Source organism: Aspergillus welwitschiae (assembly GCF_003344945.1).
Source record: "Aspergillus welwitschiae strain CBS 139.54b unplaced genomic scaffold BDQ94scaffold_5, whole genome shotgun sequence".
NCBI classification, from domain to species: domain Eukaryota; kingdom Fungi; phylum Ascomycota; class Eurotiomycetes; order Eurotiales; family Aspergillaceae; genus Aspergillus; species Aspergillus welwitschiae.
In genome coordinates, this window is record NW_020798699.1 from 765,875 (window position 1) to 791,974 (window position 26,100).

The window sequence follows — 26,100 nt, forward strand, 5'->3', positions numbered from 1 at the left end:
CAGTGCTGCAATCCAGGCACCGTTGCTTGGTTATTTAATCCGGGTTTAATTGAACGCATGGAAAATTGCTAGGCTGAATGAATTCAAGGTGTTGGCTGTGTGACGGTGGTTTGACTGCTGGTCGTGTGATTGATCACGGACATCGGTAGAACCCAGAACCAAGACCAACGGGATATTTGATCTGCAATGGTATGCATTTCCACATCATCGATTTGTCCATTGACGAACTGCTAGATTATTGTCTTTAAAATCGTCGATCAGTTTGCATTTTATTGTCCAGGTACCAGAAATTACATCTACTGATTTGAAGATCTCATCCGAGTCGAACAGTATGCTTTTAAATTAAATTCTAATCATTTATTCATGATGAGTGAGCCAATATCAACGCCTTCGTACACCAATATATGAAGTAGCAGAATGCACATCTCCCGTGATATCATCCCCAAAATCCTAGTTAATGTTGCTCTTGCGCAAGTATCTGGCGAAACTGTGATCCGCATCCGAAGGACCAGCCTGATCTGCCAGGGCATCCTTGTACCGCTGTGACAGCCCTTCATCGTTACCCGCTGGGGGAGCACCGCCATATCCATCTTCATCGGAATCATCATCGTCGTCGAACCCTCCCTGGCCAGCCGCATCTTCCGCCTCTTCTTCCGCCTCACTGACGGTCTCGGCTTCGTCCTTTCTCTGACGACTAGAACTGGAGACGCTCATATCCTTCATCAGCTTGCCCAGTTCCAGCTCCCGCTGTGCAGCCTTGGTCTCCTCGCGCTCCTTCTTCTTGCGCTCCAGCTCAGGCTTGTAGTCACGCTCAAATTCCTGGCGCTTCTCCTCCACAGCAGCGAAGAACTCATCAATACCATCACCCGTCATGGAGCTCACACCCACGACGTTCAGATGGCGATAAAACTCCTCCAACATCAAGCTCATGCTGTTCAGTAGCGATCCCATGTATCCACTTCCAGCACCAAAGCCACCGGCTCCGCCCTCAGCGCCAAACGCACCCGACTCCTCTTCTTCCCGGAGCGCCTGCTGAAACGCATCGAAATCGGACATCCATTCTTTGGCGAATTCGGCATCCTGCACGTCGGTCTTGTTGAAGACAAGGATCATCGGCAGCTTGGTTTTGTACAGGATACTGCAGGCGTAGAGCATGTTGCTCATGAAGGTGCTCGTGGAGCTGGTGCGGGGGGTATCAATGACATATGCGATGACGGTAGGGAATGAAGAGGCCAAGGTTTCAAGCAAAATGCTTCCAGATGCGCTCCAGACGAACACCTCAATCTGTCCGGGAGTGTCGACAAGAATGTGCTCGATCGGCTTGGCGGAGGGGTTGCTCGGGTTTGGTGCGGTACGCTTCTCCAGTAGGGCGATGATCTGGTCGACTTTCGTAGCGAACAAGTTGAGGGATGTGAGAATACCGCCGTTAGGCCCGAGGTTGTACTGCTTCATGACTTCTCTGTAGTTGATGGAGTCGCGGATGTCGATGTTGCTCTCGAACGGAACGGAGTAGACAGCGGGGTCCAGGTTCAGCACGTAGGGAACCTTCTTCTTCGAGTGGAGATGCGAGTTGATTCTCTGCATGAAGGTCGTCTTGCCGGAGCCTAGGTAGGAGCGCTTGTCAGAGAAGATGAAGTTGAGATGGGAGCAGTATCGGCATACCTGCCATGCCGACGCAGACGACGGCCACGGGTGATTGCGCCATGGTGTAAGATTGATAATGATGAAGCTAGCAGACTAGAAGTAGAATAAGTGCAAGTCAACAATCCGGCAAGTTTCAGAATACGTCCCGATAGGATGGTGTTGACGGCGAACAAGTGAAGCGGGGAGCCCGAAGAAAAAGGAAAATGTTGCGTCGCGGGGATGGAGAGATCGGCTCCGGTGGAGTCTGGACCGCCCAGACGTCATTCCGTCCGCAGCCTTTTCCTCGCTTCTTCTTCATTTTGCATTCCTCAGCAGCTCAACCATCACAATGACGCTCGAAGATTTTGAAAAATCGCTAGCGGAGGAGCAGGAACAAAGACGCGAGAAGAGCGACAGGAGTAGGCATCGCCATCACCGCGACCGTGACCGTGATCGTGACCGTGACCGTGACCGCAGCCGAGAGCGCAGACACCACCACCGCCGTCACCGTTCGTCCAGGTCGAGGGAGCGCGACCATGAGAGACGCCGGGATTCGCGGCGTAGCGAGGACGACGGACACCGTCATAAGCGATCGCGCCATTCGACCGACCATGGAGATGATCGTGACCATGCACACAAACGCCGACACCGCGACAGCAGAGACGAGGCGGACGCGCCTGCCCCAGTGGAGGAAGTCGTGCAGGAGGAGCCTACTCGCTTGAAGAGAGATGCTTGGATGGAGCCGGACGGAGTCGATGTTGACTACGTTCAGCGACGCAATACGACGCGTTTGGAGGAGGAACCGAAGCCGAAGATGCTACAGGCGGACTTTGAGCTGAAAATTCACGGCAGGGAGCTCAACACTCATCTACACGATTTGAAGGAGGGCAAAGTGCTAGAAGAGATTGAAGAACAACCTGCGCAGCATGAGGTGGACTACACGTTTGGTGATGCGGGCGCTCAGTGGAGAATGACTAGGCTCAAGGCCGTCTATAGGGAGGCTGAAGAGACGGGGAAATCTGTCGAGGAGGTTGCCTTGAACCGGTTTGGAGACCTACGCTCATTTGATGATGCACGAGAGGAGGAAGCAGAATTGGACCGCCGCGAACGGTACGGTGAAGGCTACGTGGGCAAGGAGAAGCCTACAGGTGAACTCTTCCAGGAGAGAAAGCTAGATGAGGGTGTCCACCGCGATCCCCATGAAAATCTCCGCAGTCCCGGAAAGGAACTTGATGCCCAGGGCCAGGGCAAGCCAATGGAAACTGTGCCACCCACAAACACAACACAACATCTGGACCTGACGGCTCTCAACCGATTGAAGGCACAAATGATGAAGGCCAAGCTCAAGGGCGCGCCAGACGCAGCAGAGCTTGAGGAGCGCTATAATGCAGCTGCAGCGGCCATGTCAAACCGGAAGGAATCTGATGTGGTGGTTCTGGGCGTCATGGAGAACCGGATGCTGGCTGGCACTCGAAACGAAGTGAAGGCAGTTGAGAACCGGCGTGGCCGTGAACGTGGCAAAGTAGAGGAGAACGACGAAATGACAATCGAGGACATGGTTCAGGAAGAGCGTCGCACCAGGGGGCAATTTGGAGGCGACGGACGACGGATGGCGGAGCGAATCGCCAAAGACTCCAAGTTTGAGGTGAGTACTTTGTGCATTGATTCTCTGACTGCAATGCTAATGTAGCGCAGAATGACCTGGAATATATGGACGACAATGCCTCCAAGCTGGCCAAACGAGTACACCGATCAGAGATTGACATCAAGAACATCACCATCAACGAGCTACAAAAGATGAACCGCATTCTCGACAACTGTCCTCTCTGTCACCACGAAGACACGAGTACGCCGCCCATTGCACCCGTCGTGGCATTAGCAACGCGGGTCTTCCTCACTCTTCCCACGGAGCCCGAGCTCAACGAGGGCTGTGCCACCATTGTTCCCATCCAGCATCGCACGAACCTGCTCGAGTGCGATGACGACGAATGGGAGGAAATCCGGAACTTCATGAAGAGTCTGACCCGCATGTATCATGACCAGGGCCGCGACGTGATCTTCTACGAGAACGCGGCTCAGCCGCATCGCAAGCGACACGCAGCCATGGAAGTAGTACCTCTGCCCTACAGTCTCGGAGAGACATCTCCGGCCTTCTTCAAGGAGGCCATCCTCTCCTCAGACGCGGAGTGGTCGCAGCATCGCAAGCTTATCGATACCCTTGCCAAATCCAAGCAAGGTATGGGACGGAGTGCGTTCCGGCGGTCAATTGCGCGGGAAATGCCCTACTTCCATGTCTGGTTTGAGCTGGACGGCGGACTGGGCCATGTGGTGGAGGATGAGAACCGTTGGCCTCGGGGGGATCTTTTCGCCCGAGAAGTCATCGGAGGAATGCTGGATCTGGCGCCGGATGTGATTAAGCGGCAGGGACGCTGGCATCGCGGTGGGGATCGGCGGGTGGCTGGCTTTCAAAAGCGCTGGAGGAAGTTCGACTGGACGCGCGTGTTGGTAGAGGGCGCACCCTAAACTCTTCGTGGAGTTCGGTAGTTAGTTTGTATAATCCGCGAGCTTCGTATGACTCACTTATAACCATTGATGTCTCTGTATACTCTGCATCGCACCAACCGGAGATGAAGCCGAAGTGTAAACTCGATAACGGGAGCGGGGCCGTGAGGGTATTTCCCTATCTCTGGTCTCTTATAGATTGTTAATACTTCAATTCTCTCTGCCTTCTTTCTCCTATCTGGACTCCATCCAGTCTCTGTTCTTCTCAGTACTCCATACACCCGCAAGTCAAATTCCGTCCACAAGTAGGAGTCTCCTCGTGGAGTCCCACCCCCACTCGGTATATAACCGCCCGAGGATACTATCTTCGGCAACCCCCACGACATCCAACTTTCTCCAGTACTCTTCTCACTTATCTTCCTCACCCCTCTACTCTCTAACAAAACTATAATCATTCAGTTACACAAATACACATAATGGGCTCCAGCGACCCCAAACCCAAGGTCCTCCTCCTAGGAGACATCGTCCAGTACGTCTACTGCTTACCTCCACCACACATATCAATCACATCATCATCATCATTCCCCGCACCACAACACTACCCCTCCAACCACCAATACTAATAAGAGTAACAACAACAGCGCCCACACAACCTGGTCCTCCCTCTCCGACATCGCCGACCTAATCCGCCCGACAGCCACCAACCGCGCCGAATTCATCCAAGAATGCCAATCCGGCGCCCTGGACGGCGTCATCGCCGCATACCGCACCTTCGACAGCGTGAGAATCACGGGTCTAATTGACGAGGAACTCGTCAACGCGCTGCCTAAGTCGTTAGTTTATTTGGCACATTGCGGTAAGCTCCACCCCTACATTTCCGTACAAACCTCCAGACAACAAAACAAATAATGATTGATCAATGCTAATGGCTTAAAATATGCAGGAGCCGGCTACGACCAAATCGACCCGCACGCATGCAGCGCGCGCACCCCGACTCCCATCCGGATCTCCAACGTCCCAACAGCAGTGGACGACGCGACCGCCGACGTCAACATGTTCCTGATCATCGGGGCGTTGAGGAACTTCAACGCGGGCATGCACGCCCTCCGCGAGGGGAAGTGGCGGGGTCAGCCTGCGCCGCGACTGGGACATGATCCGCAGGGTAAGGTGCTGGGGATTCTGGGGATGGGAGGAATAGGTAGGAATCTGAAGAAGAAGGCGGAGGCGTTTGGAATGCAGGTGATTTATCATAATCGGAGAAAGCTGAGTGAGGAATTGGCGGATGGGGCTAGGTATGTGAGTTTTGATGAGTTGTTGGCGGAAAGTGATGTGGTTAGTTTAAATTTGCCGTTGAATGTGAGTATTCCTATCCCCATGGTTGTTTGGGTTGTGGTGGACGGAAGTATATGCTGACTATGGTAGAAACATACCCGCCACATTATCAGCACGGCCGAGTTCGCCAAGATGAAGGATGGTGTGGTGGTTGTTAACACGGCTCGCGGTGCTGTTATGGATGAAGAGGCGCTCGTGCAGGCTCTTGATAGTGGAAAGGTGTATTCCGCTGGATTGGATGTCTTTGAGGAGGAGCCGACGGTGCATCCGGGATTGGTCCGCAATCCGAATGTCTTGCTGGTGCCGCATATGGGCACTTGGACTGTTGAGGTGAGTGTTTCTAACGTAGATTGATTATGGTGATCGGGCTGAGTACTGATGATACGGCTATAGACACAAACTGGCATGGAGGAGTGGGCGATCGAGAATGTCCGCATGGCGCTGGAGACGGGCAAGTTGAAGAGTCCGATCCCAGAGCAGGCGGATCTATGAATTTCATATTGTACATATTAGTACGTCTAGACTACGATAGATGGTGCCAGTCGCAAATACATATATACAAGATGTTCATTATTCATTCTTCTGCGAAAAGGATAAAAAAAAAAAAAACTCGCAGCTTGTCAGGGCAGTTCCCCTTCAAGCAGGCGAATTGAGCCATGATATAGATAGATAATCGACAAGAATGTAAACCACCACCTTATCAGCAATGCAGCCGTAATAACGCCATGATAACTGCCATCCAGCTGCAGCGAAACTGAAGCGAATCAACTCCGGAGTCGTGATGCGACGGCTTCCCCGTATTTCCGCAGTCCGGGAGAGAGAGAAGCATGGCCCACCAACCGGTTCCATCCAATCTGGGCCAAAGCTGGGGAAAAATGTGAACAATAAGCTGGCAACAATGAATGAGCAAAGCAGAGGAAAGAAGAAAGAAAAGATCTAGTTAAACATCGTCAAAGGTAGTCGCCAATCGCTTTTTCATATTACAGGTCGCAAATAGATATCGTCAGTGCATGCAAGCCGGCTCGGATTTACTCCCGCGAAACAATCCAGGACCGAACCACCATGCCGCATATGCGCTTGATCACCTGGGTGGTGCCCTTGCCACCCGCTTCCTGCTCGAGGAACTTCTGCGCCACGTACAGCTTCGCCCCCGCGTCCTTCTCGTTGGTCGTGATCGGTTGCGGGAAGCTGCGCGGGAAGTCCGCCCACCGCTGGCCCAGATGCCGGGCAATTGCAATTGAGTAGATCACGTCACGGTTTTCAAAGGTATCCAGCAATGTACGGCACCGTGCGAGTGTGTCGTCAATCTCCTTGGCCGAGCTGGCTTCGTTGTCGTGCAGCGTCAAGAAATGCCCGATCGAGCTCCAGAAATCCAACGACCGTTGCGTCAGCTGATCGGGCAACAACGGAGGGTTGGCCGCTGGCTCCCGCGTCGGAAACTGCGCCAGCGGGTTCGAGTCCAGGTGTTCCCCAGTGATCATCGATTCGATGACATCCAACCGCTTAGCAGCAGCCAGAAGATCGTATTCCGGTTGAGTTCCCGTAGATACGTTCATCACATGGCGACACAGAGTCATGGAGCTCCAGACGACTGACGCTTCGAAGCTCTCCAACCGAGCGAGCACATTGGGATCGCCAAGGTTGGGATCATTGAACGCATCAATCAACGCCGAGTACTCAGCCATGAGCTGCGCGTTGGCCAGAAGATGTGTCAGTGCCTTCTCCTGGAACCACCGAGTCTCGAAGAACTTGTCAATGGCAGGAGCGTACGTTGCCAGGAAGACCGCCTGAATTTCTTCCAGACGGTTTGGCGGGAGGGAGGTGATCGGATGAGGGGGAGGAGGCGGAATGCCGCGTAGCGCGAGAAGGTCGCTGATCTGAACTTGTTTTACTGCTCACGGTTAGCAGATGTACCCTAACACACCCTTGGATGACACTTACATCTGACGTTGGTCGGCTCTGATGGGGTAGCGCTGGTGCTGGTCATGGCGGGGTTGACCGTCGGCTGCAGGCCTCCCTCCACGGCGTGCTGAATGCTAGCCATGTTGTTAGAGTTGTTCACGTCCAGCGATGGGTCAATTGCAGTGCCGTAATCGTAGCGTTCACTTGGCGGAGCAGGCGACTCAGACGGAGCAAACGGTTGGGACGCAGCTGGCATGTAACCCGGAGGCGCAGCGGGATACGAAGTGGACGGATCCTGAGGATTGACCACCAGGGAAGGATGGGGATTAGGAGCAGGCTGGATGGCCGAGGGCGTGGGTTGTTGCTTAAATACGGGGTCGTAACCTAAGCATTCGCGCTTGCTCTTGACACAGTTGCGGCAGACAGGATGGCCTTCGTCACACTAAAATATCGGTCAGTGGCAAGACTCAGCCGACAGGTAATGGTCTGCTAGAGCTTGGGAAATAATAAAGCAAAAGAATAAGCACGAGGAAGGAGGTCGAGGGGTGGCAGCGAAAAAAGGCAGCCCAGACAGGCGGGGAGCACAGCGATAGGCGAGTGGGCGCAAACAACAACAAGCGACCGGCGGGGTTGCTGCTGCACAAGCGAAAGGCCCGCCCCTCCGCCATTCCCTCGCTCCCCGCCTCTCTCTCTCTCTCTGTGCCTTTCCAACTGCATCTCTCCCCCTTTCTCTCCCGCCAATCCCATCTCACTTATTGCTGACGGGTCATGCTTTTTTTCTCTCTGCCATATTTTCCTGGTACGTACCTTGATTCTCCGCTTACGACAGGTGAGACACCCCGTCTTCGTCCGACGTTTCACCTCCTTCTTATGCCGTCCGCCCGACAACAGCTTATTGGGATCTCCCGGTAACTGATAGCGCATTTGCGCGTTTGCGTTCATGCCCATCTGCCCGACATTGGTAGGGTATCCCGTCATGTACTGGCCCACCGACGGCATCGGAGGCATATTGGATGGCATCGGTGAGCCAATAGGTGCTTGAGGGATCTGCGACGATTGTCCCGAAACGGCATGATGATCCATGGGCTGCATCGAAGGCGCATTCATTGAGGGGGAATGACTCTGGTGGTTGTGGTACATGTCCGATCCTTGCTGCGGCGGCTGCTGCTGCTGATACTGATGCGGCTGTGGCTGCCCCGGCGTATATTGCTGGGACTGCTGCGACGGCGTATGTTGTGGCGCAGGCGTAGACTGATGGGAGGGTGAATGCTGCGGTGGCTGCGCATATTGTTGATGATATGGCGGCTGCGGTTGTGGGGTCTGACCCGGCGTTGTCTGATGCTGCTGCTGCTGCCCTGGCTGCGGCTGGTGCTGTTGCTGCAGTGGTTGCGACTGTTGCTGGGCTGGTTGTTGCAGTGGGGTGCCATTCACGGGGGACTGATACGTAGGAGCAGGTGTAGACGACTGTACGGATTGCTCCGTAAAATCAAAACTCGTTCCTGGCCCTGAATGCGTAGGCTCCGATGCATGACCTTCGTTGGACAACGACTTGGTGTCGGGAAAGGAGAAGTCAGGCTCCCCGCCCGGCAAATGCCCATCTGCAGCCGGCAATGTAGTGTCCAGTGGTGGCAGCGAAGTGTCAATGGGCGGCAAGGAGGGTATTGTCGCATCGATCGGGGGCAGCGTATGGTCAAGGTTGGGTAGATGATCGTCCATTGCCGGCATTGTAGAATCGATGGGAGGCAGAGATGTGTCTATCGGTGGAAGGGAATTATCTGTTGTGGTCGGCTGCGTGGTTTCAACAGATGGTAATTCCGTCGACTCAGGAGCCGGGTTAGGCAGCTCGCCCGACGTGTTCGTCGGCTCTGTCGTGTCGGCCATCTCAATGGTGAAGTATATTCCCTTGGAAACTCGAGGAAACTGGATGACTGAATGTGGCGGAAGAATTAAACCGACTGTAGACAGGGACTTGTCGAGGACACGTAGAACTCTGCGGCTGATAGAACTTGCAGGGGTGCAACGATCGCGAGGTGCTATTTTCTCTAGTCTGGAAGATAGGCGTGTTAGTGACCAGACCTCGGCCCAGAAATTCTATGCACCCTCAAAGCACCGCAACTGCCGCCCGAGTGTTATTCGGCTGTGAATGTAAGGGACATTCAACGGGTTCCGACGTCTGGGTTTGCGCATGGTCGCGACGGAGTGAGCTGCTGTTGATGCTCCACGGTTGAGCCGCGCATCGGAGGAATTTCATAGGCCACGACTCTCGAGTCGATGACCAGGAGTTCAACGGAGTAGTCTGCGAGATGATCTTTCTCGAAATCTGCAGATCCGATGACAATGCTGGTATCGGAACCCAGGTGACGTTGAATGCGACCGTCAGGGAATTCCCTCCATGTCGCCCAAACGTGGCACTTCAACGACGCAACCACCACTGGGGTTTGCCATCTCGTAACATCCAACGGCCATCCAGGACCATCTTGTCTTTCCTGCGAGAGTTGACCTTTGTGCGAGCGGCCAAATCCCCAACTGGAGAAAGGAAGGCAGCGGAGTTGGGCGGGCGCGTTTCGGGAGGCAGGCAGATCGGGGCAGGCAAATGGGAAAGAAGCTCTCGTTAACTTACCATGCACTGGGCCAGATAAGCGAAAAGAAGCGAGCCGAATGACTATAGCACCAAAACACGCAATTCGGCACCAGACAGTCTCCGCATTAGGGGTGGGGGTTGGAGCTGGGATTGCGATTAAAAAATGTTGTTGCGCCCGCAAAAGAGAAAGAAAGAGAGAAGAGCTTCGGGCCCGCTTGAAGAGTCTCTTTTCTCCCCCGGACTTTTGCCAACGCTTGCCAGTTTTGCGCCAAATTTCCATCGGCAGCGAAAAAAAAGGGAACCAGCCAGTGGCAACTCAACCCGACAACCATAAATGGCTGCTACGCGTTTCTTTAACAGCAACAATCATTTAATCTCTTATTCTAAAGATTATCGAGATTATACTAATTGATAATATTGACAGCAAACTACATGACCTTATAAAGTTTCAAATAACTTCATTATCATCCCATCTCAGGAGCCTTGACAAAGCCTCAGCTGGTCTTCTAATGCGTTTCCTCTCACATACGAATAGGCATATCTACTTGTAATTCTCTGATGAGTATTGCCTTGCCTTGAATGCTGTTGATGTCAATATTAGTTCTGCAAATGCATATCAGCCTTGTTGATGACTGCACGTACACCGATGGAAGCAGTCCATCTTCTGTCTCAGATCTGTGCTTAAATCGGACCAGCCGTTCTCTTGATATCCAGCTTCAGGTTCCACACCTGTAACTCCGTAGATTCCAGATTCAGTCATCTGTATGCTGCTCGGCTTCAGAGCCTTGGACAGGGTTTGGACACGGAATCGTGGTTGCATTTCTATGCGTCCTTTCTCGGCAATGTTTGCTGGACCTCAACCGCCTGGCAGACGGTGATCAACCAGTTGTATTTCGCTGACGATAATGCATCGTCAGATAATATTGCACTCGAGTAGTAACGAGAACCGCCGACACATAACAGCACCACGCACTATCGTAAAATGCTGATCGTGATGTTTGCCGTTACTTTCTCATAACCTTAGCCTTGCGCTTTTTAAAAACAACCCCGGTAGCTGGGGCATCTTCCGGTTCCTCCTTTGTCACAGGAGCCGCCTCGGAGGGGGCAGTCTCGCTCTCCTGTTTGACTTGAGACGGCTCACCGGTCTCAGGAGCTGCTGCATCCCCTTTCGACTTGACCGGCAGGAACTGACTCTTGACGGAATCCGACGCCTTCTCAGGCTCTGGCTCCGGCACCGATTCCGCAGGAGCTGCAGATTTACCCTTTTTGATATCTTTCGTCGACTCCAAAAGAGCGTCGAGGTCAGTGTCCTCTTGGGCACCCGGATACACTCGTGTCCGGGAGCCCCAGCCCTTACTAACGAACCGTTCGGCTTCCTGTTTCGCCTCTTCTTCCTCCTCATCCCGCTCTTCATGCTTTCGTTTGCGTACCCCTAGTGATTTACTGGCTTTTGATTCCTCCGAAGGTTGTACGACTTTCTCCGACAGTGTCTGCCATTCTCCGGCCAGGGCCATTTCACTGCGGTATTCTTCCGGAATAGCGATACCCATCTCTGCTAATTGAGCCATTTGTCGCTTTCTCTCTTCCAGAGAAACAGGTCGCTCCTGGGATTTGGGCGCCGGGGCGGGCCCACGTTTCCAGGGCGCAGCATCCCCATCTTTTCCACCTGCAGACCCGGCCACGGTCTGGCGAAGTCGCTCAACCTCATTTTTCGCTCTCTGCGCTTCGCGCTGTTGCTGCTCATTGTTCCGATGGATGTCACGAAGGAAGCGCTTTAGATTACCCTGATGTTTGGCTGTAGCCTCATGTTGAGACTTTTCGAAGGCGGTATCGCGAATGAAGATCTTGCATTGCTTGCACCAAAACTTGGGCTGTGTCGGAGTCAGTGCTGAGACACGAAAGATGAGAGAAAAAGTTTCTGCCTACCGCTGATTTCCAATACTCCGCCATGGCTGTGGACCACTTGCTTTGAATCTTTCTGTAATCGGCCAAAAGATGGATGGACTGCTGGTTGCCAAGATGATATCACGCCGCGCTCTGCGTTCCCGACCCGGTGCCGCTAGTCCCAAAGGGGCATTTAGTTGTCGCCTGCTCAGTACTCTGTGAGACTATAAAGAGACCTTGACCCTGCAGTTGTAAAATGAGCAAATTCAAGCATATCAGTTCCTTTGGCGGTTAATTACACCTGTCTGGAGGTATAATTGTTGCAATGGCTTCCTCGACGGTGGTTGAATATGAGTTTGGTGGACCGTAAGCACGTACCTACCCCAGACCCTATCCTGCCTTGACAATATTGACTGAATTGCCGGTAGCCTAGGAGCCGCTGCCATCACCATTGGCCTACCTTTGCTCCTGTACTTCTTTGCCTTCGGCTGTAATGATGTATCGGGCTGTCCTGTGCCTTCGCTGTTGAGCCCTCGTACTTTCACTTGGGAGAAATGGACCGCGGAGACCGGGTGGCCTGAAGGTGGAATATGGGGGCTCTTCGACTGGAAAGTGACCGGTGCAGTGCTGGCATACTATTTCTTTATCCTGCTTCTCTGGAGGCTCCTCCCAGCACAAAAGGTTCATGGAACCAAACTGGTCCATCATGGCCGTCCGCTTGAATATCGCATGAATGGTAAATATACTTATACTATCTATGAACCCCGGCTGCCATATGCTTCACTTGAACTGCGCTGACCACAACACTTAACAGCGTTCCCGACCAGCGTTGTCGTTTTTGCTCTCTGTGCAATTGGCACATACTTTAAAGGCGCCGACTTCGCTGTATGGACGTATATTGCAGATCACTATGTGCAGATGTTGACGGCCAATTTATTGATATCATTTGCACTCGCCACCTACCTCTACATCCGCAGCTTCGGCGTGGACACCAATTACCCCAATAGAGATCTTCGCGAACTAGCAGCCGGCGGGAAGACAGGCAATGTTATCTACGATTTCTACATCGGGCGGGAATTGAACCCCCGTGTCACTCTTCCATTCTTCGGGGAGATCGACATCAAGACTTGGTGCGAGATGTATCCTGGCTTGACCGGCTGGATCCTTCTTGATCTTGCCTTTGTCGCCAAGCAGTATCGCACTTATGGCTATGCCTCCGACAGTATTCTGTTGATCGCCTTCTTCCAGGGATTTTACGTGCTCAACAGCCATTACAATGAATTAGGGCTTCTGGTTATGATGGATACCACCACTGATGGCATGGGATTTATGCTCTCCTTTGGCGATCTTCTCTGGGTGCCCTTTCTATACTCAACACAATGCCGTTATTTGGCTGTCTACCCTTTGCAGCTGGGGTGGTTCAACGTCGCAGCTGTGAGCGCCGTCTTTGTCCTGGGACTGTATATCTTCCGGGCCGCCAACGACCAGAAGCACATGTTCCGCACGCGCCCCAACGATCCGAGTGTGGCAGGCCTGTCGTACATTCAAACTAAGCGCGGAACTAGACTGCTCACAGCTGGATGGTGGGGCATGTCTCGACATATCAACTACTTTGGGGACTGGCTACAAGCATTGCCCTTTAGTTTGCCCACGGGGATGGCAGGATATCTGATTTACCCGGCAGGGAGTCTTGTGGCTGCCTCACAGAGCTTCCAGATGACAGACGGGCGCAAGGTCGTTCAGGGTGAAGCCCAAGGTTGGGGAATAATCTTCACTTACTTCTACGTACTGTACTTTGCAATCCTGTTGATGCATCGGGAACGCAGAGACGATGCTATGTGTGCGGCAAAGTATGGCGAAGACTGGGAGAAGTACCGGCGGGCGGTCCGGTGGAGAATCCTCCCCTGGGTTTACTAGATGATCTTAACGTATGGATCGTTAGCTAAGCTAAGGGTTATCAAATAGATTCAACTGTATGGCGTCTACTATGCTGGCCAATCATCGGTGTTCTGAAGGTTTAAATAAGATGGTGTTAGTCTGCAAGTAGCGGAGATGAGGGCAATCCTCCCTATAACTCTGATGGTTGGCAGGGCAACGTAACAAACGGCGGCCGGACCACAACAGCAAATCCACTTCACTCTCCTCCTCCATCCTGCTCGCGTTGGAATATTCCCGTGTTACTCAGTATCGCTATTCAGTATCTTCTTTTTATCTCACTGAAGCCCGGTAGTTTATCTCGTTTTATTCTACAAACTCACCGTCTACCGGCTTCAAGTCTCTCCTTCCCGAGTCTCGCTTGACGTCAGCGCCGAACACACATTCCGCCGCGGATTCACCATGAAGATGGCGGACTTTGTCTGTCCTTCCGACACATTCCAGGCATGGTGAGTCCAACCTTCTCTTTGGACGGCCTAAAGGCCCGCTGTCTGTTTGGGACTCAATGTGGGAGATCTGTTGCGCCACCGCCATGTTGCGGCCCCCTTTTCTCCCACTATCGCCAGTTCTCCGATGAACATCGCTGAGCCGTGATCGATGTCTTGTTGTCGCGTCACTAACAACTTACTCTGTCTGCAGCCCTCCACATCTACGGACCACCTTCTCTCAAGAAGATCGATTCAGATTTACCCCCGTCAAAGCTACTAGAGCCGCCCCCCGCCCCTGGGAACGCAAACCATCAACCGCATTCCGCGCCCGCGGCAAGTCGCGTAAGGTCTGGAAGCGCTTTCGCACTTCGTTCAACAGCATGAAAGCTCTGCAGCAATTGATTGCGGCAGAGCGTCATACCGTCGACGACGATCTCCATCTGGAAATCAACACGTCGCGGAATCCCGGCCTCCGTCGCGGTGTCAAGCGCAGATGTTTCGCTCTGGAAGCGGACGACTTGGAGGATGGTGTGCGCGGGCGCTCCTTCTTGGAGACGCAGTGGGAGTCCGAGGTCAATGGGCGGCGGCGTGAGTTTCTCCTACCAGCTGCTTTAGAGGATTACCCAGTTCGTTGGGCTAACAACCCCAGGCAAACTTCCCCTCATCTACAGTGACTTTGTCGACATCCCCGATGAGCCGGTTGAATACGACAGCCTACAACCAGAAGAGTCGTGTGACGATGTGAAGAACGACCAGGAATTGCCCACGTCGACGTTGGAAGAGCTCGCGGAGAACCCTGCCGATATGGACGAATCCTCCAGCCCGATCCCGGAAACCCCCACTAAATTGGCGTCCGACGCAGCCTATAGCCGCTCGCTACATGGCCAGTCGCCGCTAGTGGTTGGTGGCATGGTGGTCGGCACCCCAGACTTAAGAACCCGCGAAGACGTCGAACAGCCGACTGTGCAGCTCTCCGACGCAAGTGAAGAGAAACCTGCGACTCCGGAGCATGATGGCCACGTTGAAAACACAGTATCTACGATGATCGGTGAAGAGCACACGGACGAAGAGCCGACTGTGCCTGTCGAAGTAGAAACCCTGGAGGAACCGGCAGCGGCTACGGTCGCCGCGCCTGTGCAGGAATTGACGACCGAGCAGGAATCAACGCTCGTTCGGTCGGCACTCCGAAGCTCATTGGACGGAGAGGATACTGAGTTGCTCAACAACTTCTTGTCCAAGGCCAAAGCCAAGCGCGAGGCAAAAGCCGCTATGGTCGCCCAGGAGCCCGAAAAGACTGAGCCCGAGGTGTCGGTTGTTGTTGCGTCTCCCACACCACCGGCGCGCCGCGCGCTGGAGGACCTTGACACCAACTCGCCCTTACCGCAGAAGCCTCAACTGTCGCCTACCAAGGAGAAAGATGAGGCCAGCCCGCAGCCATCCAGCCCTCGACGCAGCACTCGACCTCGCACCGTTCGCTCTTCCAACCTGTTGACGACCATCACCGCTGCGGCTGCAGTACGCAATACCCTGTCACTGCGCCGTGCCAAGGGCACAGAATTCGTCTTCTTGCAGCGCACCGAGGCCCAGGAGCTGGCCCTCACGACGCGGCGAAACACGCGACTGAACAAGGGCAATGCACTGGCACCGAAGTTCGTTTTGCAGGGTCTCACACGCAAGTCGCCAGAGTCTGGGAAGAAGGCCGGTACCGCCCCTTGCACAGATAGCGAGACGACAGGAGACGTCTCGGAGCGACCGCACAAAACGGCGAAGAAGCATGTGTCGTGGAACGACGAGGAACTGGTGCAGTTCGACGACGGATCAGAGGCAGCAAAGGGCGAGGAGCATGACGTTGCGAGCCGCGGAAGCAAGGGCAAAAGCCCCGAGAAAAGAAAGGCAGCCAGTAGCCGAACAACGCGGTCTCAAGTGGCGCAGAAGAGTGGTGGGGAGGATCGCGCCGATGCAGCGCCTACTGCACCCGCTACTGCAACGCCTCGGACGCGGCGCGTGCGCCGGCTGGGTCCCGGAGCACCCAAAGCCGACTCGACGGCTGCAACAGCCGTCAGCAGCGTTTCCCTGTCCTCTCCGTCGTCCAGCAGCGACAACAGCGCGAGCACGGCGGAGCAGCGCAAAAAGCTCACCCCTAAGTCGCCGAGGCGGGTCCCGGCGACACCGTCGAAGCCTGCAAGCGACAGCATCAAGACATCACTGCGCAGCAGTAGCGCGAAGACCAACCTGCTGAAGATCAACGCTGGGTCGACGCCAGTGCCTCGGAAGATGCGTCCGCGCGCGTGAATATGATATTTTGTTGATATCCTCGTTTGCTTTCTCGTTCATTTGGCGTTTCGGGATAGTGTACATATGGGGGGACCTGACAAGGAAGGCGTTTGGTCTGAAGGCATGGGTGTTGCCGAATCAATTTACTTACTACGTTAATATGAGTTTTCATCATCTATTTCCATACCATAGTAGTAGTAGGACATCCTGTGCATCTCCCTAATACAACCTACAACCTCGATGCATAAAGTGCAACACATGGACCTCAGCCTTGTTGTTTCCACCATCACATTCAGATCTGCACATTACTCACATCCTTGCAGAGGATATGCACTGCGGAGGTGCAGTAACCGGGTAATCCATGGATGAATATCCAAGCTATACACACACCTTATATTTACTCATACATAATGGATTTCTGCATGTCTCTGCACGATGATATAACCTCTGCATTGGGGGTTAAGGTTTCCCGCCCTGCATTGTACATATACAGTATAGCTGGGTTGAAGGTTGATGCAGTGGGAGGTGCCGGTGAGTGGATTTGATATTCGTTTTTTTGTTGTGTATAGTAAAAGGTAGAGTAGTTATCGGTGGTGGTTGTGGCTCTAGTGGCTGGGTTGGAGTGAAGAGGGTAATTACTATCTGTAGTACTAACTCGTTCAGTAGTTGCAGATGTATATTTGCGTAGTACTAGCCTATAATGTTCGAACATTGGGAAAGGTATGCGATCTTCTCATCTGAAGATACAATACAAGGGTATCTAACGACTCTGGTAAAGCAGAGCGATATATTTCATCCGAGTTTAATGAAAAATATCTATTCCCTTAGTAGTATTAGCTGCAACATTGAGATGCGGAGAGAATATACCATCACACCACATGGGGAAACTATAGTGAGCTTTGACTACCACCATCATGTTTTTAAACTTTTGCACAGTAAACACATGTCGACGATCACCCATCATACTACTAAGTAGTACTGTACTACACATTAACTCCCCTCAATCAACTCATCTCCAATCGACCATCACACGAACTACCCCAATTGCTCTCTCCCTCCCTTCCCATTAATCCCTCAATCTCAAAAAATTTACCCCACATCTCATCCCCATCCCACCCTACTATGTACGTAGTCTACTTTGCTTACACTCCGTATACCACAAAGCTAAGAACCAACAAACCGCAAATCCACGCAGATCCAAAGCCAAAAAACAGAGTTCAGCCCAGGATGCAATTAGCTTTTTTTTTCCTTCGCTGAACTTCCCTAATTCAGGGCGCATATCGCGGGTAGACTCGGATACTTAGACTATCTCTGAAGTAAGCTACTTTGTATATTATGTAGTCTAGTATTTTGGTATGTGGCAGGGGGTTGATGGATCCAAATTTCAGATATGTTATGTTCTTCTGATTGATTTGTTTAACCGGGGTGGGAATCAGGCACCAGTACCAACCAACCATAACCAATGTAAAATGGTAGTAGATACTACTACGAACTCCTTCTCCTCCTCTAGACGAATGATATCTGTTGTCTACTAGTCTACCTACTGGATAAGTAAGTAGGTAGCGAGGATACTCCTCCTATCTACTCCGTAGTACCTATGGATACTATCGATAGGTTACTATACTCCGTATTCAGAAACATACCAAGTGGACCATTATCCATATCATCCCATCCAACATAAATAATCCCGCAAACATGCTAAGTACTTACTACACGTAGATAGTAGATACTACTAACTAGTATCCCAGATAACCACTGTGACTAGGAGGAGTATACTTCCACCGTGTCACATTCAATCCCAATGAAATGTACTTAGTATCCATAACTCCATCCATCTTCTCCATCCCGACTGGATGAACAAATTAGTAGTAAATGGGGGCTCTACCCCTCTCTATCCTAACCAGTCCCAATCCAGCACCCAAGTAAATACTAGGGCTAGGGCAGTAAGTACCCCACTCCCAACCAAATCCGTACTAGCCAAACTAACACTAACTAAGACAACATAACATTCACAGTACGCAAGCCCCCTTTCCCAATCCAGCCACTCGGTGTTTTAGGGCTTCTTCCAGATTTGCCCACCGAGGGGGAGAACCCGGTACCTCGATTCCGAGATTCTCCGATACGACCATGACTAGCCTGGTTCGGTTAGAGTCCCGTTCCATATGTTCCTTCGCCCCTCCTTTTGTTTTAATTGTTTTGTTTGATTCCAGGCACGTTATGATGAAAGAATCTCTGTCTCTATACCAAGCATTGCATATAATAACAGGATTTAGTATATATGTGTCTTGGTGTGGTCGATGAACGTTCTAGACGCTCGTCAAAGTTGCCACATAGCCCCTGTGTGCCGCTCATTTTCAGATGTTATGGGTGGTTTGTTTTAGATATTCAAAAGGATTGAAGGGTGTGTGGTAGGTACGGATTATGAGGGTGACGTCATTGCGCACTAGCCCCGTCAACGCATGGAGGACAGTCCTCCGACCCTCCGAGTAAGTAGCCTACTTTGTAAAACTAACTTACTGGGATTAGTCCCGTCCCGTCTCCATCAAGCCACTTAGGTTACTGACTGTGATTCGGCTCGCAAGCACATGCATGCATGCATGGATGGGTTGAGGTTTCATTTGCGAACTGTTGGTGGGAGCGATGTTTGATGGCTGGGATTGGCGGATAGAAGTGGTTTCCTATTATTAAATTATTATCCTCGACTATTTTTCATTATTTTTTTTTATTTTGTTCCGTCTATTCTAAGGGGTAAAGGAATGAAAGTGAAATACATGGATTGCTTTCTATACGTATTGTATTGTGGTGTAATCTGGCTATTGCTTGAATTGCTAGATACACATTTCATCTCAATAGGTCCATCCACTCATAAGCTCATTTTGTCCAATTTTACTGGTTTATGGCCTGCATAAATCAAAAATCGCTCTCTATCATCATCTAAGCAGAAAGGTTCTTGGCGGTCTCCTCGGGCCACACGTCGTAGCCAAAGGTGTCCTTCATGTTGACGAAGCGGAAGTGACGACCCTCAGCCACCTTGTTGACGGCTTCGTACTCCTCATCCGTCAGCTGGATGCTCTTGAAGTTGGACTCGATACGAGCGGGGTTGGAGCTCTTGGGGAGCACCACGTAGCCACGACGCAGACCCCAGGCGATGAGCACCTGCGCCAGAGTGTAGCCGCCCTTCTTGGCGATGTCGTTCAGCGTCTGGTTCTCGCTGACCTTCTCACCCGTCGTGGGCACCTGGTTCTGGGAGCCCAGGGGAGAGTAGGCCTCGGGCAGGATGCCGTGGTCGAAGCAGTATTTAACCAGCTTCTCGTTGGGCAGGAAGGGATGGATCTCGATCTGGTTGACGTGAGGCTTGACCTCAGCGTACTTGAGAAGCTTCTCCAGACCCTCGATGGTCCAGTTGGAGACACCGATCGCCTTGGCCTTGCCCTCCTTGTAGATCTTCTCCATTGCCCTCCAGGTGGGCTCCGGGTTCTCAGTGAGATCCTTAAGGATCACGTACTATCGGAATATCAAGTCAGCTGTGCTCCGATCGGTAGTACCCGATATAATTGAGTAAAGACTTACCTTTCCATCAGGGCCAATCTTGGGCTTCTCCTGAGTCTCCTTCTCGGCAGCAATGGGCCAGTGAACAAGGAAGAGGTCGATGTAGTCGACCTTGAGCTTCTTGAGGGAGCTCTCGACGGACCACTGCACATCCTCGGGGCGGTGGAGGTGGTTCCAGACCTTGGTGCAGATGAAGATGTCCTCACGCTTGACGGAGGGGTTGGCAGCGAGGAAGTCCTTGACGGCGTCACCAACCTCACCCTCGTTCAGGTAGTACCAGGCACAGTCGAGGTGACGGTATCCAGTGTTAAGAGCGCAGGTGACGGCCTTGTAGGTCTCACCCGTGGCACCCTCGTTGGCGAAGGTACCGAAGCCGACGCCGGGGATCTTGACGCCGTTGCTAAGAGTGAAAGTCTGTCCGGAAGACATGGTTGTATAGGGGTATCGATGTGATGGAGTATAGAAGGGATTGGGTATAACTGAGGAGGAAGAAGAGTAGCTAGGGAAGCCGAGGGATGAGTACAAATAGCGGGTGGGAGGGGAAGAAGTCACTTGGTGGTATCGGCGAGGAGGGGCTCTCGTTGAGAAGGCAACTTTACAGGCAAGAACAGCAAGTGGGGTGGAGGGGGTTGTGTTGATGAGGGGTATGATGCTGTTGCTGCTACTAATTCTATTATGCAGGGTCATTTCTTTGACTTTCGGTTTGCTGCTGAATGTACACTTGTACTTTTTTTTTTTTTTTTTTACTTTAACCAGCCATCTTGTGGATGAACATCCACACTTGACCTTGGTGTTTTGGTTTATTTCCAAGCTCGAGCTTGGGGGAGCTCCTGGTGCATTTTTTTTCTACTCAGTGAAGCTTCCATCCATGACGGCATGGGCACGTTTTTGGTTTGGCCTGAAGAGACACCAAACCCACTTTTTTCTGGATCCATTGAATTCATTCCGATTTCCCAATCCAGACGGGGAAATTGCAATTACCAAAAAAACGAGAACATGGAGCCCATGACATCACTGGGTGTATTGGTTTCGAAACGGCGCGAGCGTTTGACCCGCCGCCGCCCGCTCGATCGTCATCGGCTCCAGCGATCTGTGGCTCGTTCGTGAGTGGAATGCCCGTAGCGACGAATCACTCCCCATCAAGAGTCCCGCTGGCACCCCCTCCTGTCCACTCAACTTGCAGCAGCTTCTTCCTTCTTGGGTGGTTCGTCCTGCGAACAAATTTCCAGCCTGCCCAATCACCTCTCGAAGAATCCGGTGATGCCACTCCCCAGTTGCCCTCCCGCCCCGCCGCGGTGGGCAGTTCAGGCTGCCATCTGCAGCCACGATGCTGCGCCGGCAGTGAAAGTGGTGTGAAGAGTGGGACACTTGGTGTGGGATGGCGGTTTAATGCCTCAGAAAAACCCCCGAATCTGTCCCGAAAGTAGTAACTTGGATACCTGCACAGGAATGGCATTGAGCATTTGTGCGTGTGTGTCTTATGTGTCTTGGTATATGTGTGTGTGTGTGTCTGCGTATGTCGTAGTATTGAGCATGTCATATATTACCACCAGCCAGGGTCCAGCGGTCACAGTCTTGAAAGATTACCACACAGCTCCACCCACAACCTTGCCTAGAAAAGTAGTGGACATCTTTTTTGTAAAGTCCAGTTATTCTTACTTGCTACGAGCAGCTAAACTGCATCCATCGAGCTGCCATTGTTGGCTCCGCTCCCTCCAGCAAACTGCGAAATGTCGCAGCTAATCACCTCCCCGTAAAATAATGACGACGAGAATTCCTAGGGATGATGATACGCCCCTCCCAACCCAGTCGGTGGATCCAGATGGCTGATTTGGCCGAAGCGCTGTCTCCGTATGGCTGCAACCCAGGATAAACACCTCCTTGTCGGTGGTACGCCTTCTCCCCCTCGTCCGCTGGACCTTACCGCCACTGTACTCTGCTGAAGAGAGCTTGTTATATATGGTCCTCTTCGCCTCCCTTCTCTTTCTTTTCCATCTTCATCCTTCTCTTTCACATCATCTTCCTCTTCCATCTTCCTCCGGTGACAATTGCCTGCAGGTGACGCCCGTTGGTTGTCTTCCTGTTTTCGTCTCCGAGTGATATCATCCTATCCTATCTTATCTTAGTCTTCCTCCCTCTCCCTCCTCTTATATCCTCACCCACCTTTGTTTTCCACTCAATTGAACCTCCTCCCACAACCTCAATTTCTTCCAGCAATTCATCATGCCTCGCTTTGACGACGCCGACTTTGCCGTGGACGCTGCCCCTGCCCCGGGTGCCCGCTCCCCCCGGGATGCTCGTGGTAGCGCTGCTGGCTCTCTGCCCATCCCTAACGATGCTGGCAACACTGTTGAGATCCCCGCTACTCGCAGCTCCATCAGCGATGCTGCTCAGTACATGCACAACCTGAGCTTTGCTCCCTCCTCCCGGGACCGTCGTGGCTCCCGCAACTCCTTCGGCACTTCCCTGCCCATCCCCAGATCTCCCCGTGTCTCCCGTCTTTCCTCGGTGGTCACTGCGGATGTATCCCGCGACATCCTGGCCTCTCAGGTCCAGGACATGTCCAAGGAGAAGGTCGCTGCTGCTAAGAACATGGCCTTTGCTTTCGATATCGATGGTGTCTTGGCCCACGGTAACGAGGCCATTCCCGAGGCCAAGGAGGCCCTCGCGATGCTCAACGGTGACAACGAGCTGGGCATCAAGATCCCTTACATTCTCCTGACCAACGGTGGTGGTAAGACTGAGGATGAGCGCTGCGCCCAGCTCACCGAGGTCCTTGGCTGCCCCATCTCCACCGACCAGTTCATCCAGTCTCACACCCCAATGCAGGCGTTGGCCGAGTACTACGAAACCGTCCTGGTCTGCGGTGGTGAGGGCCAGAAGATCCGCAAGGTCGCTGAGAACTACGGCTTCAAGAACGTCATCCATCCCAAGGATATCCTCGCCTGGGACCAAACCATCTCCCCCTGGGGCTGCTTCCACGAGGAGGACCGTCTCCAGGCCAAGCCCCGCGACTTCTCTAAGATCAAGTTCGATGCTATCCTGGTGTTCGCCGACTCCCGCGACTACGCCACTGACATGCAGCTCATCATGGATCTCCTCCTGGCTGAGGACGGAAAGCTGCTGACCCGCGCCAAGGACCCCGTTGCCTCCCGCATCCCGGTCTACTTCTCCCAGGGTGACCTGGTCTTCCCTACCGACCACAAGGGTCCCCCCCGTCTGACCCAGGGTCTCTTCCGTATCTCCATTGAGGCTCAGTACAAGGCCCTCACCGGTGTCGACCTGGAGCGTGTCGTCTACGGCAAGCCCGAGCGCGCCACTTACACCTACGCCGATGAGGTCATGAAGGCCTGGATGGAGCAGATCCACAACGAGAACCGCCTGCCCGAGAACATCTACATGGTCGGTGACAACCCGGCCTCCGACATCTGCGGTGGTAACATGCACGGCTGGAACACCTGTCTGGTGCGCACCGGTGTCTTCCAGGGCAAGGACAACGACGACAACAACCCGGCCAACTTCGGTGTCTTCCCCAACGTCCTGGAGGCTGTCAAGGCCGCCGTCCGCAAGGAGCTCGGCCAGGACTTCAAGTTCAAGTGGAACCCCAAGGTCAACCCCGTCCTCCACGGCGACGGTGCCTCTGCTGTCGAGTAAACGCATTAAAAATCGGCGCTTGCTTATTCCTTTCTTCCCACACCTCTTTTTCACCCATTTTGTTCACATCTTGATCGATGTTAGACATTTTCTTTGCATGTTACGGCTTACGGGTTTGGACTATTGATATCCATCGTCGCTCCTGGGCCACAAAAAATCGCCATCAGCGAGTCGACTGATTTTGTTTTGGAATTTTTTTTTTTGGAGACTCTTTTAGACTGGGTTTTTTGCTTTCTTACCCATGGGACGAACGTGCACATGCATGCTAGGCAATGCAAGGCCATGCGGCGTCACTTTCTTTTTTTCTCTCCCTCTCATGTTCACATACACATTTCACATACCAATGATGTCTCTTCCACTGGGCTGGTTAGATGGATTGGATAGGTTCGGGTTACTTTAGACTTTTGCTTTGATTCTGATTTTGATTTTGGTTACATGGAATCTACTACGACCCTGCAATGTTGCAGCCGGTTTCTTTCCCACCCACCCAATGACCGTTCCCAGTAACCCAGTAAACTTCGTCACGAGTAGACGTAAAAACTTAACCGTCGAAGCTTTCCTAATTATGTACCATTCTCGAAAAACTTTGGTAGCGAGTCGTGACGACATTGTCGCCGCGTGCGGTCGGACTCGAGAAACTCAATTTTCCTTTGCTGTCATTATTCCCATCCGTACGAACCTTCAAATGAGCAGAAAAAGGGTAAGTAAGTAAAGTAATTGTAGTACAAAGTACTAAGTAATTTCGGGTCCTCGTCCAATAAAACCACCCGAGTATCTCAGCGGAACCTTCCGATCCAACTCCATCCATCCCGTGTGTACGAGATCCCCGAGCGTTGGATAATTAACTGGTGGTAGTGGTGGCTTGCTTTCGAGCCGAGCAATAGACACAATCCTTAATTACATTTCCGTTCCGGTTCCCGAAGCGGGCTGGATTGGGGCTTGGCTACTCGGAACGTCCCGGGTGTCACTCACCTCACTTGGAAGTACGGAGTAGCATCGGGTTTCTGTTGCTCGGGAATTAGTTTCGGAGGGGTCTGCTCGATTAGGGGTGTTATACGACTTTCGTTTATGCTGCATATACTAGTGGATTTGGAATTGGTTTGTCATGCAATAGCATGTTATGGATGATGCACCTCGGTTCGGGGTCAGGATTGTGAGCTCGGGCTGGGGGTGTTTGACATCTACCGAGTCCGGGAAAATGTAGTGCAGGGGGAGGGGGGGATTCAGTTTGATGCTTGTGGAGGGGTGTGGTGGGGTTACTGTGGATTGGTTCTTTAAGAGTATGTAGTGGTTTGTTTGGTGTGCTTGTGCGCGGTGATGGTACCTGATTGTGGGTTGTTTTTGTTGGAATGGTTGACTTTCATGGAGGGGTTGTATGTGTGTGTGTATGTGTGGTATGACGCCTCTTTCTTGGGGTTCGTTTTGTGGGGGCGAGTTGGTTCAGAATGTGGTTTGCCATTTTATAATGGAAATGCAAGCAAGAGTTAGGGACAGTTGTTTCATTATACTATTGCAGGTGCTTACTTGGTATATTGGGGTTGTGATAGACATTAAAAATTAGAAGGAGGAAGGTGAGTAAGTATCCTCATTGGTATAACTGGTTCGTTATTCCTATCGCTCATTTAGATTCCACTGCAAGTTGTGATTTTGTGGGAGCATATTCGTGTAAATGTGCATTGCGTATAACATTATTAGAGCCATTTCAAACTCCTATTCTGGCTGATATAGGTGAATACCGGTCGCAAGATTAATTGTTATCTCAGTTGGCGTGAACGTTAACATGGGTAGGATGCTAATGTGTATAACGGTAGGAGATTGTAGATATCCACAGATCCCATAGTACTGTGACCACGAAGTGGGCTGACGTCCGGTTATGCATGGATTGTTCGTATAGGGCTCGTACTTTTGGTGGAAGGATCGAATGAAGTCATGTTGCTAGGGTTTGATCCGATTGATCAAGGTACTTATTGTTTAGGTTCAATTGTAGCACTTATCTCGTGTCCGCTTTAATGATAATGATAGCATACTTACAACCAGTCGTCTTCTGCTCGTCATCATTTACCTCTGGTCCTCCAATCGGGCTGGCTTCTATGTGATGTCACACGGCTAATCCTTGAACCAGTATGCCTGTAGTAGGGATTGTCCTCCCACGTGAGACTAGTTGTGGAGATCTGTTTAAGCTTCTGTGTCTGCTAAGCGGGACGCGAATCCATGTCTGTGTAACAATATCAGCTACATAGCAGGTTAAGGTGGCGAATGGAAACACCGTTCTGGTGCTTCCCTGACGAGGCTCTACAAGTACCCGGTTTTAACAAGGTTCCTGGAGGGAATCGTGCGTCTTGCTGCATATCAGCGTTCTTTTTTGTGTCACGTAGATGTACCGAATACACGGATGGACAAGGTGATAGGCGTAACTATATTCAGTAAGGTAGTGCG

General features: G+C 52.2%; 10 protein-coding genes across 10 annotated transcripts; 5 read left to right on the forward strand and 5 right to left on the reverse strand.

The window, feature by feature from the left end:
• Positions 1-323: 323 nt before the first annotated feature.
• On the reverse strand, positions 324-1,825 carry BDQ94DRAFT_105602 (putative ATP binding protein). The gene is made up of 2 exons (XM_026763450.1): positions 1,663-1,825; positions 324-1,604 (listed from the first exon to the last, which is right to left on the reverse strand). The coding sequence occupies exons 1-2, from the start codon at positions 1,703-1,705 to the stop codon at positions 451-453; spliced, it is 1,197 nt and encodes a 398-aa protein (XP_026630125.1). The 5' UTR covers positions 1,706-1,825; the 3' UTR covers positions 324-450.
• Positions 1,826-1,958: 133 nt separating this feature from the next.
• BDQ94DRAFT_137494 (putative cell cycle control protein (Cwf19)) lies at positions 1,959-4,227 on the forward strand. Its single transcript, XM_026765065.1, has 2 exons — positions 1,959-3,268; positions 3,319-4,227. The coding sequence occupies exons 1-2, from the start codon at positions 1,973-1,975 to the stop codon at positions 4,144-4,146; spliced, it is 2,124 nt and encodes a 707-aa protein (XP_026630126.1). The 5' UTR covers positions 1,959-1,972; the 3' UTR covers positions 4,147-4,227.
• Positions 4,228-4,529: 302 nt separating this feature from the next.
• Positions 4,530-6,020, forward strand: BDQ94DRAFT_137496 (D-mandelate dehydrogenase-like dehydrogenase). The gene is made up of 5 exons (XM_026765066.1): positions 4,530-4,654; positions 4,767-4,981; positions 5,069-5,481; positions 5,548-5,787; positions 5,851-6,020. Exons 1-5 carry the CDS (start codon positions 4,602-4,604, stop codon positions 5,947-5,949), a joined length of 1,020 nt encoding a protein of 339 aa, XP_026630127.1. The 5' UTR covers positions 4,530-4,601; the 3' UTR covers positions 5,950-6,020.
• On the reverse strand, positions 6,003-8,855 carry BDQ94DRAFT_137498 (putative C6 finger domain protein). The gene is made up of 3 exons (XM_026765067.1): positions 8,167-8,855; positions 7,399-7,801; positions 6,003-7,348 (listed from the first exon to the last, which is right to left on the reverse strand). Exons 1-3 carry the CDS (start codon positions 8,497-8,499, stop codon positions 6,486-6,488), a joined length of 1,599 nt encoding a protein of 532 aa, XP_026630128.1. The 5' UTR covers positions 8,500-8,855; the 3' UTR covers positions 6,003-6,485.
• Positions 8,856-10,523: 1,668 nt separating this feature from the next.
• BDQ94DRAFT_105657 (uncharacterized protein) lies at positions 10,524-10,852 on the reverse strand. Its single transcript, XM_026763452.1, has one exon. The coding sequence runs from the start codon at positions 10,758-10,760 to the stop codon at positions 10,557-10,559; it is 204 nt and encodes a 67-aa protein (XP_026630129.1). The 5' UTR covers positions 10,761-10,852; the 3' UTR covers positions 10,524-10,556.
• BDQ94DRAFT_105656 (putative formin binding protein) lies at positions 10,853-11,935 on the reverse strand. Its single transcript, XM_026763451.1, has 2 exons — positions 11,867-11,935; positions 10,853-11,811 (listed from the first exon to the last, which is right to left on the reverse strand). The coding sequence occupies exons 1-2, from the start codon at positions 11,888-11,890 to the stop codon at positions 10,945-10,947; spliced, it is 891 nt and encodes a 296-aa protein (XP_026630130.1). The 5' UTR covers positions 11,891-11,935; the 3' UTR covers positions 10,853-10,944.
• Positions 11,936-12,149: 214 nt separating this feature from the next.
• Positions 12,150-16,479, forward strand: BDQ94DRAFT_157333 (uncharacterized protein; the record flags this gene model as incomplete). The annotated part of the gene is made up of 6 exons (XM_026768726.1): positions 12,150-12,190; positions 12,253-12,560; positions 12,639-13,662; positions 14,131-14,208; positions 14,399-14,759; positions 14,803-16,479. 6 exons carry the CDS (start codon positions 12,150-12,152, stop codon positions 16,477-16,479), a joined length of 3,489 nt encoding a protein of 1,162 aa, XP_026630131.1.
• A 2,738-nt stretch (positions 16,480-19,217) lies between these two features.
• Positions 19,218-20,630, reverse strand: gldB (putative glycerol dehydrogenase (GldB)). Its single transcript, XM_026765068.1, has 2 exons — positions 20,032-20,630; positions 19,218-19,965 (listed from the first exon to the last, which is right to left on the reverse strand). Exons 1-2 carry the CDS (start codon positions 20,437-20,439, stop codon positions 19,396-19,398), a joined length of 978 nt encoding a protein of 325 aa, XP_026630132.1. The 5' UTR covers positions 20,440-20,630; the 3' UTR covers positions 19,218-19,395.
• A 1,603-nt stretch (positions 20,631-22,233) lies between these two features.
• Positions 22,234-23,664, forward strand: BDQ94DRAFT_167184 (phosphatidyl synthase; the record flags this gene model as incomplete). Its single annotated transcript, XM_026770742.1, has 1 exon — positions 22,234-23,664. The coding sequence occupies one exon, from the start codon at positions 22,234-22,236 to the stop codon at positions 23,662-23,664; it is 1,431 nt and encodes a 476-aa protein (XP_026630133.1).
• An 840-nt stretch (positions 23,665-24,504) lies between these two features.
• Positions 24,505-25,232, forward strand: BDQ94DRAFT_137514 (uncharacterized protein). Its single transcript, XM_026765069.1, has one exon. The coding sequence runs from the start codon at positions 25,040-25,042 to the stop codon at positions 25,223-25,225; it is 186 nt and encodes a 61-aa protein (XP_026630134.1). The 5' UTR covers positions 24,505-25,039; the 3' UTR covers positions 25,226-25,232.
• The last annotated feature ends 868 nt before the right edge of the window (positions 25,233-26,100 follow it).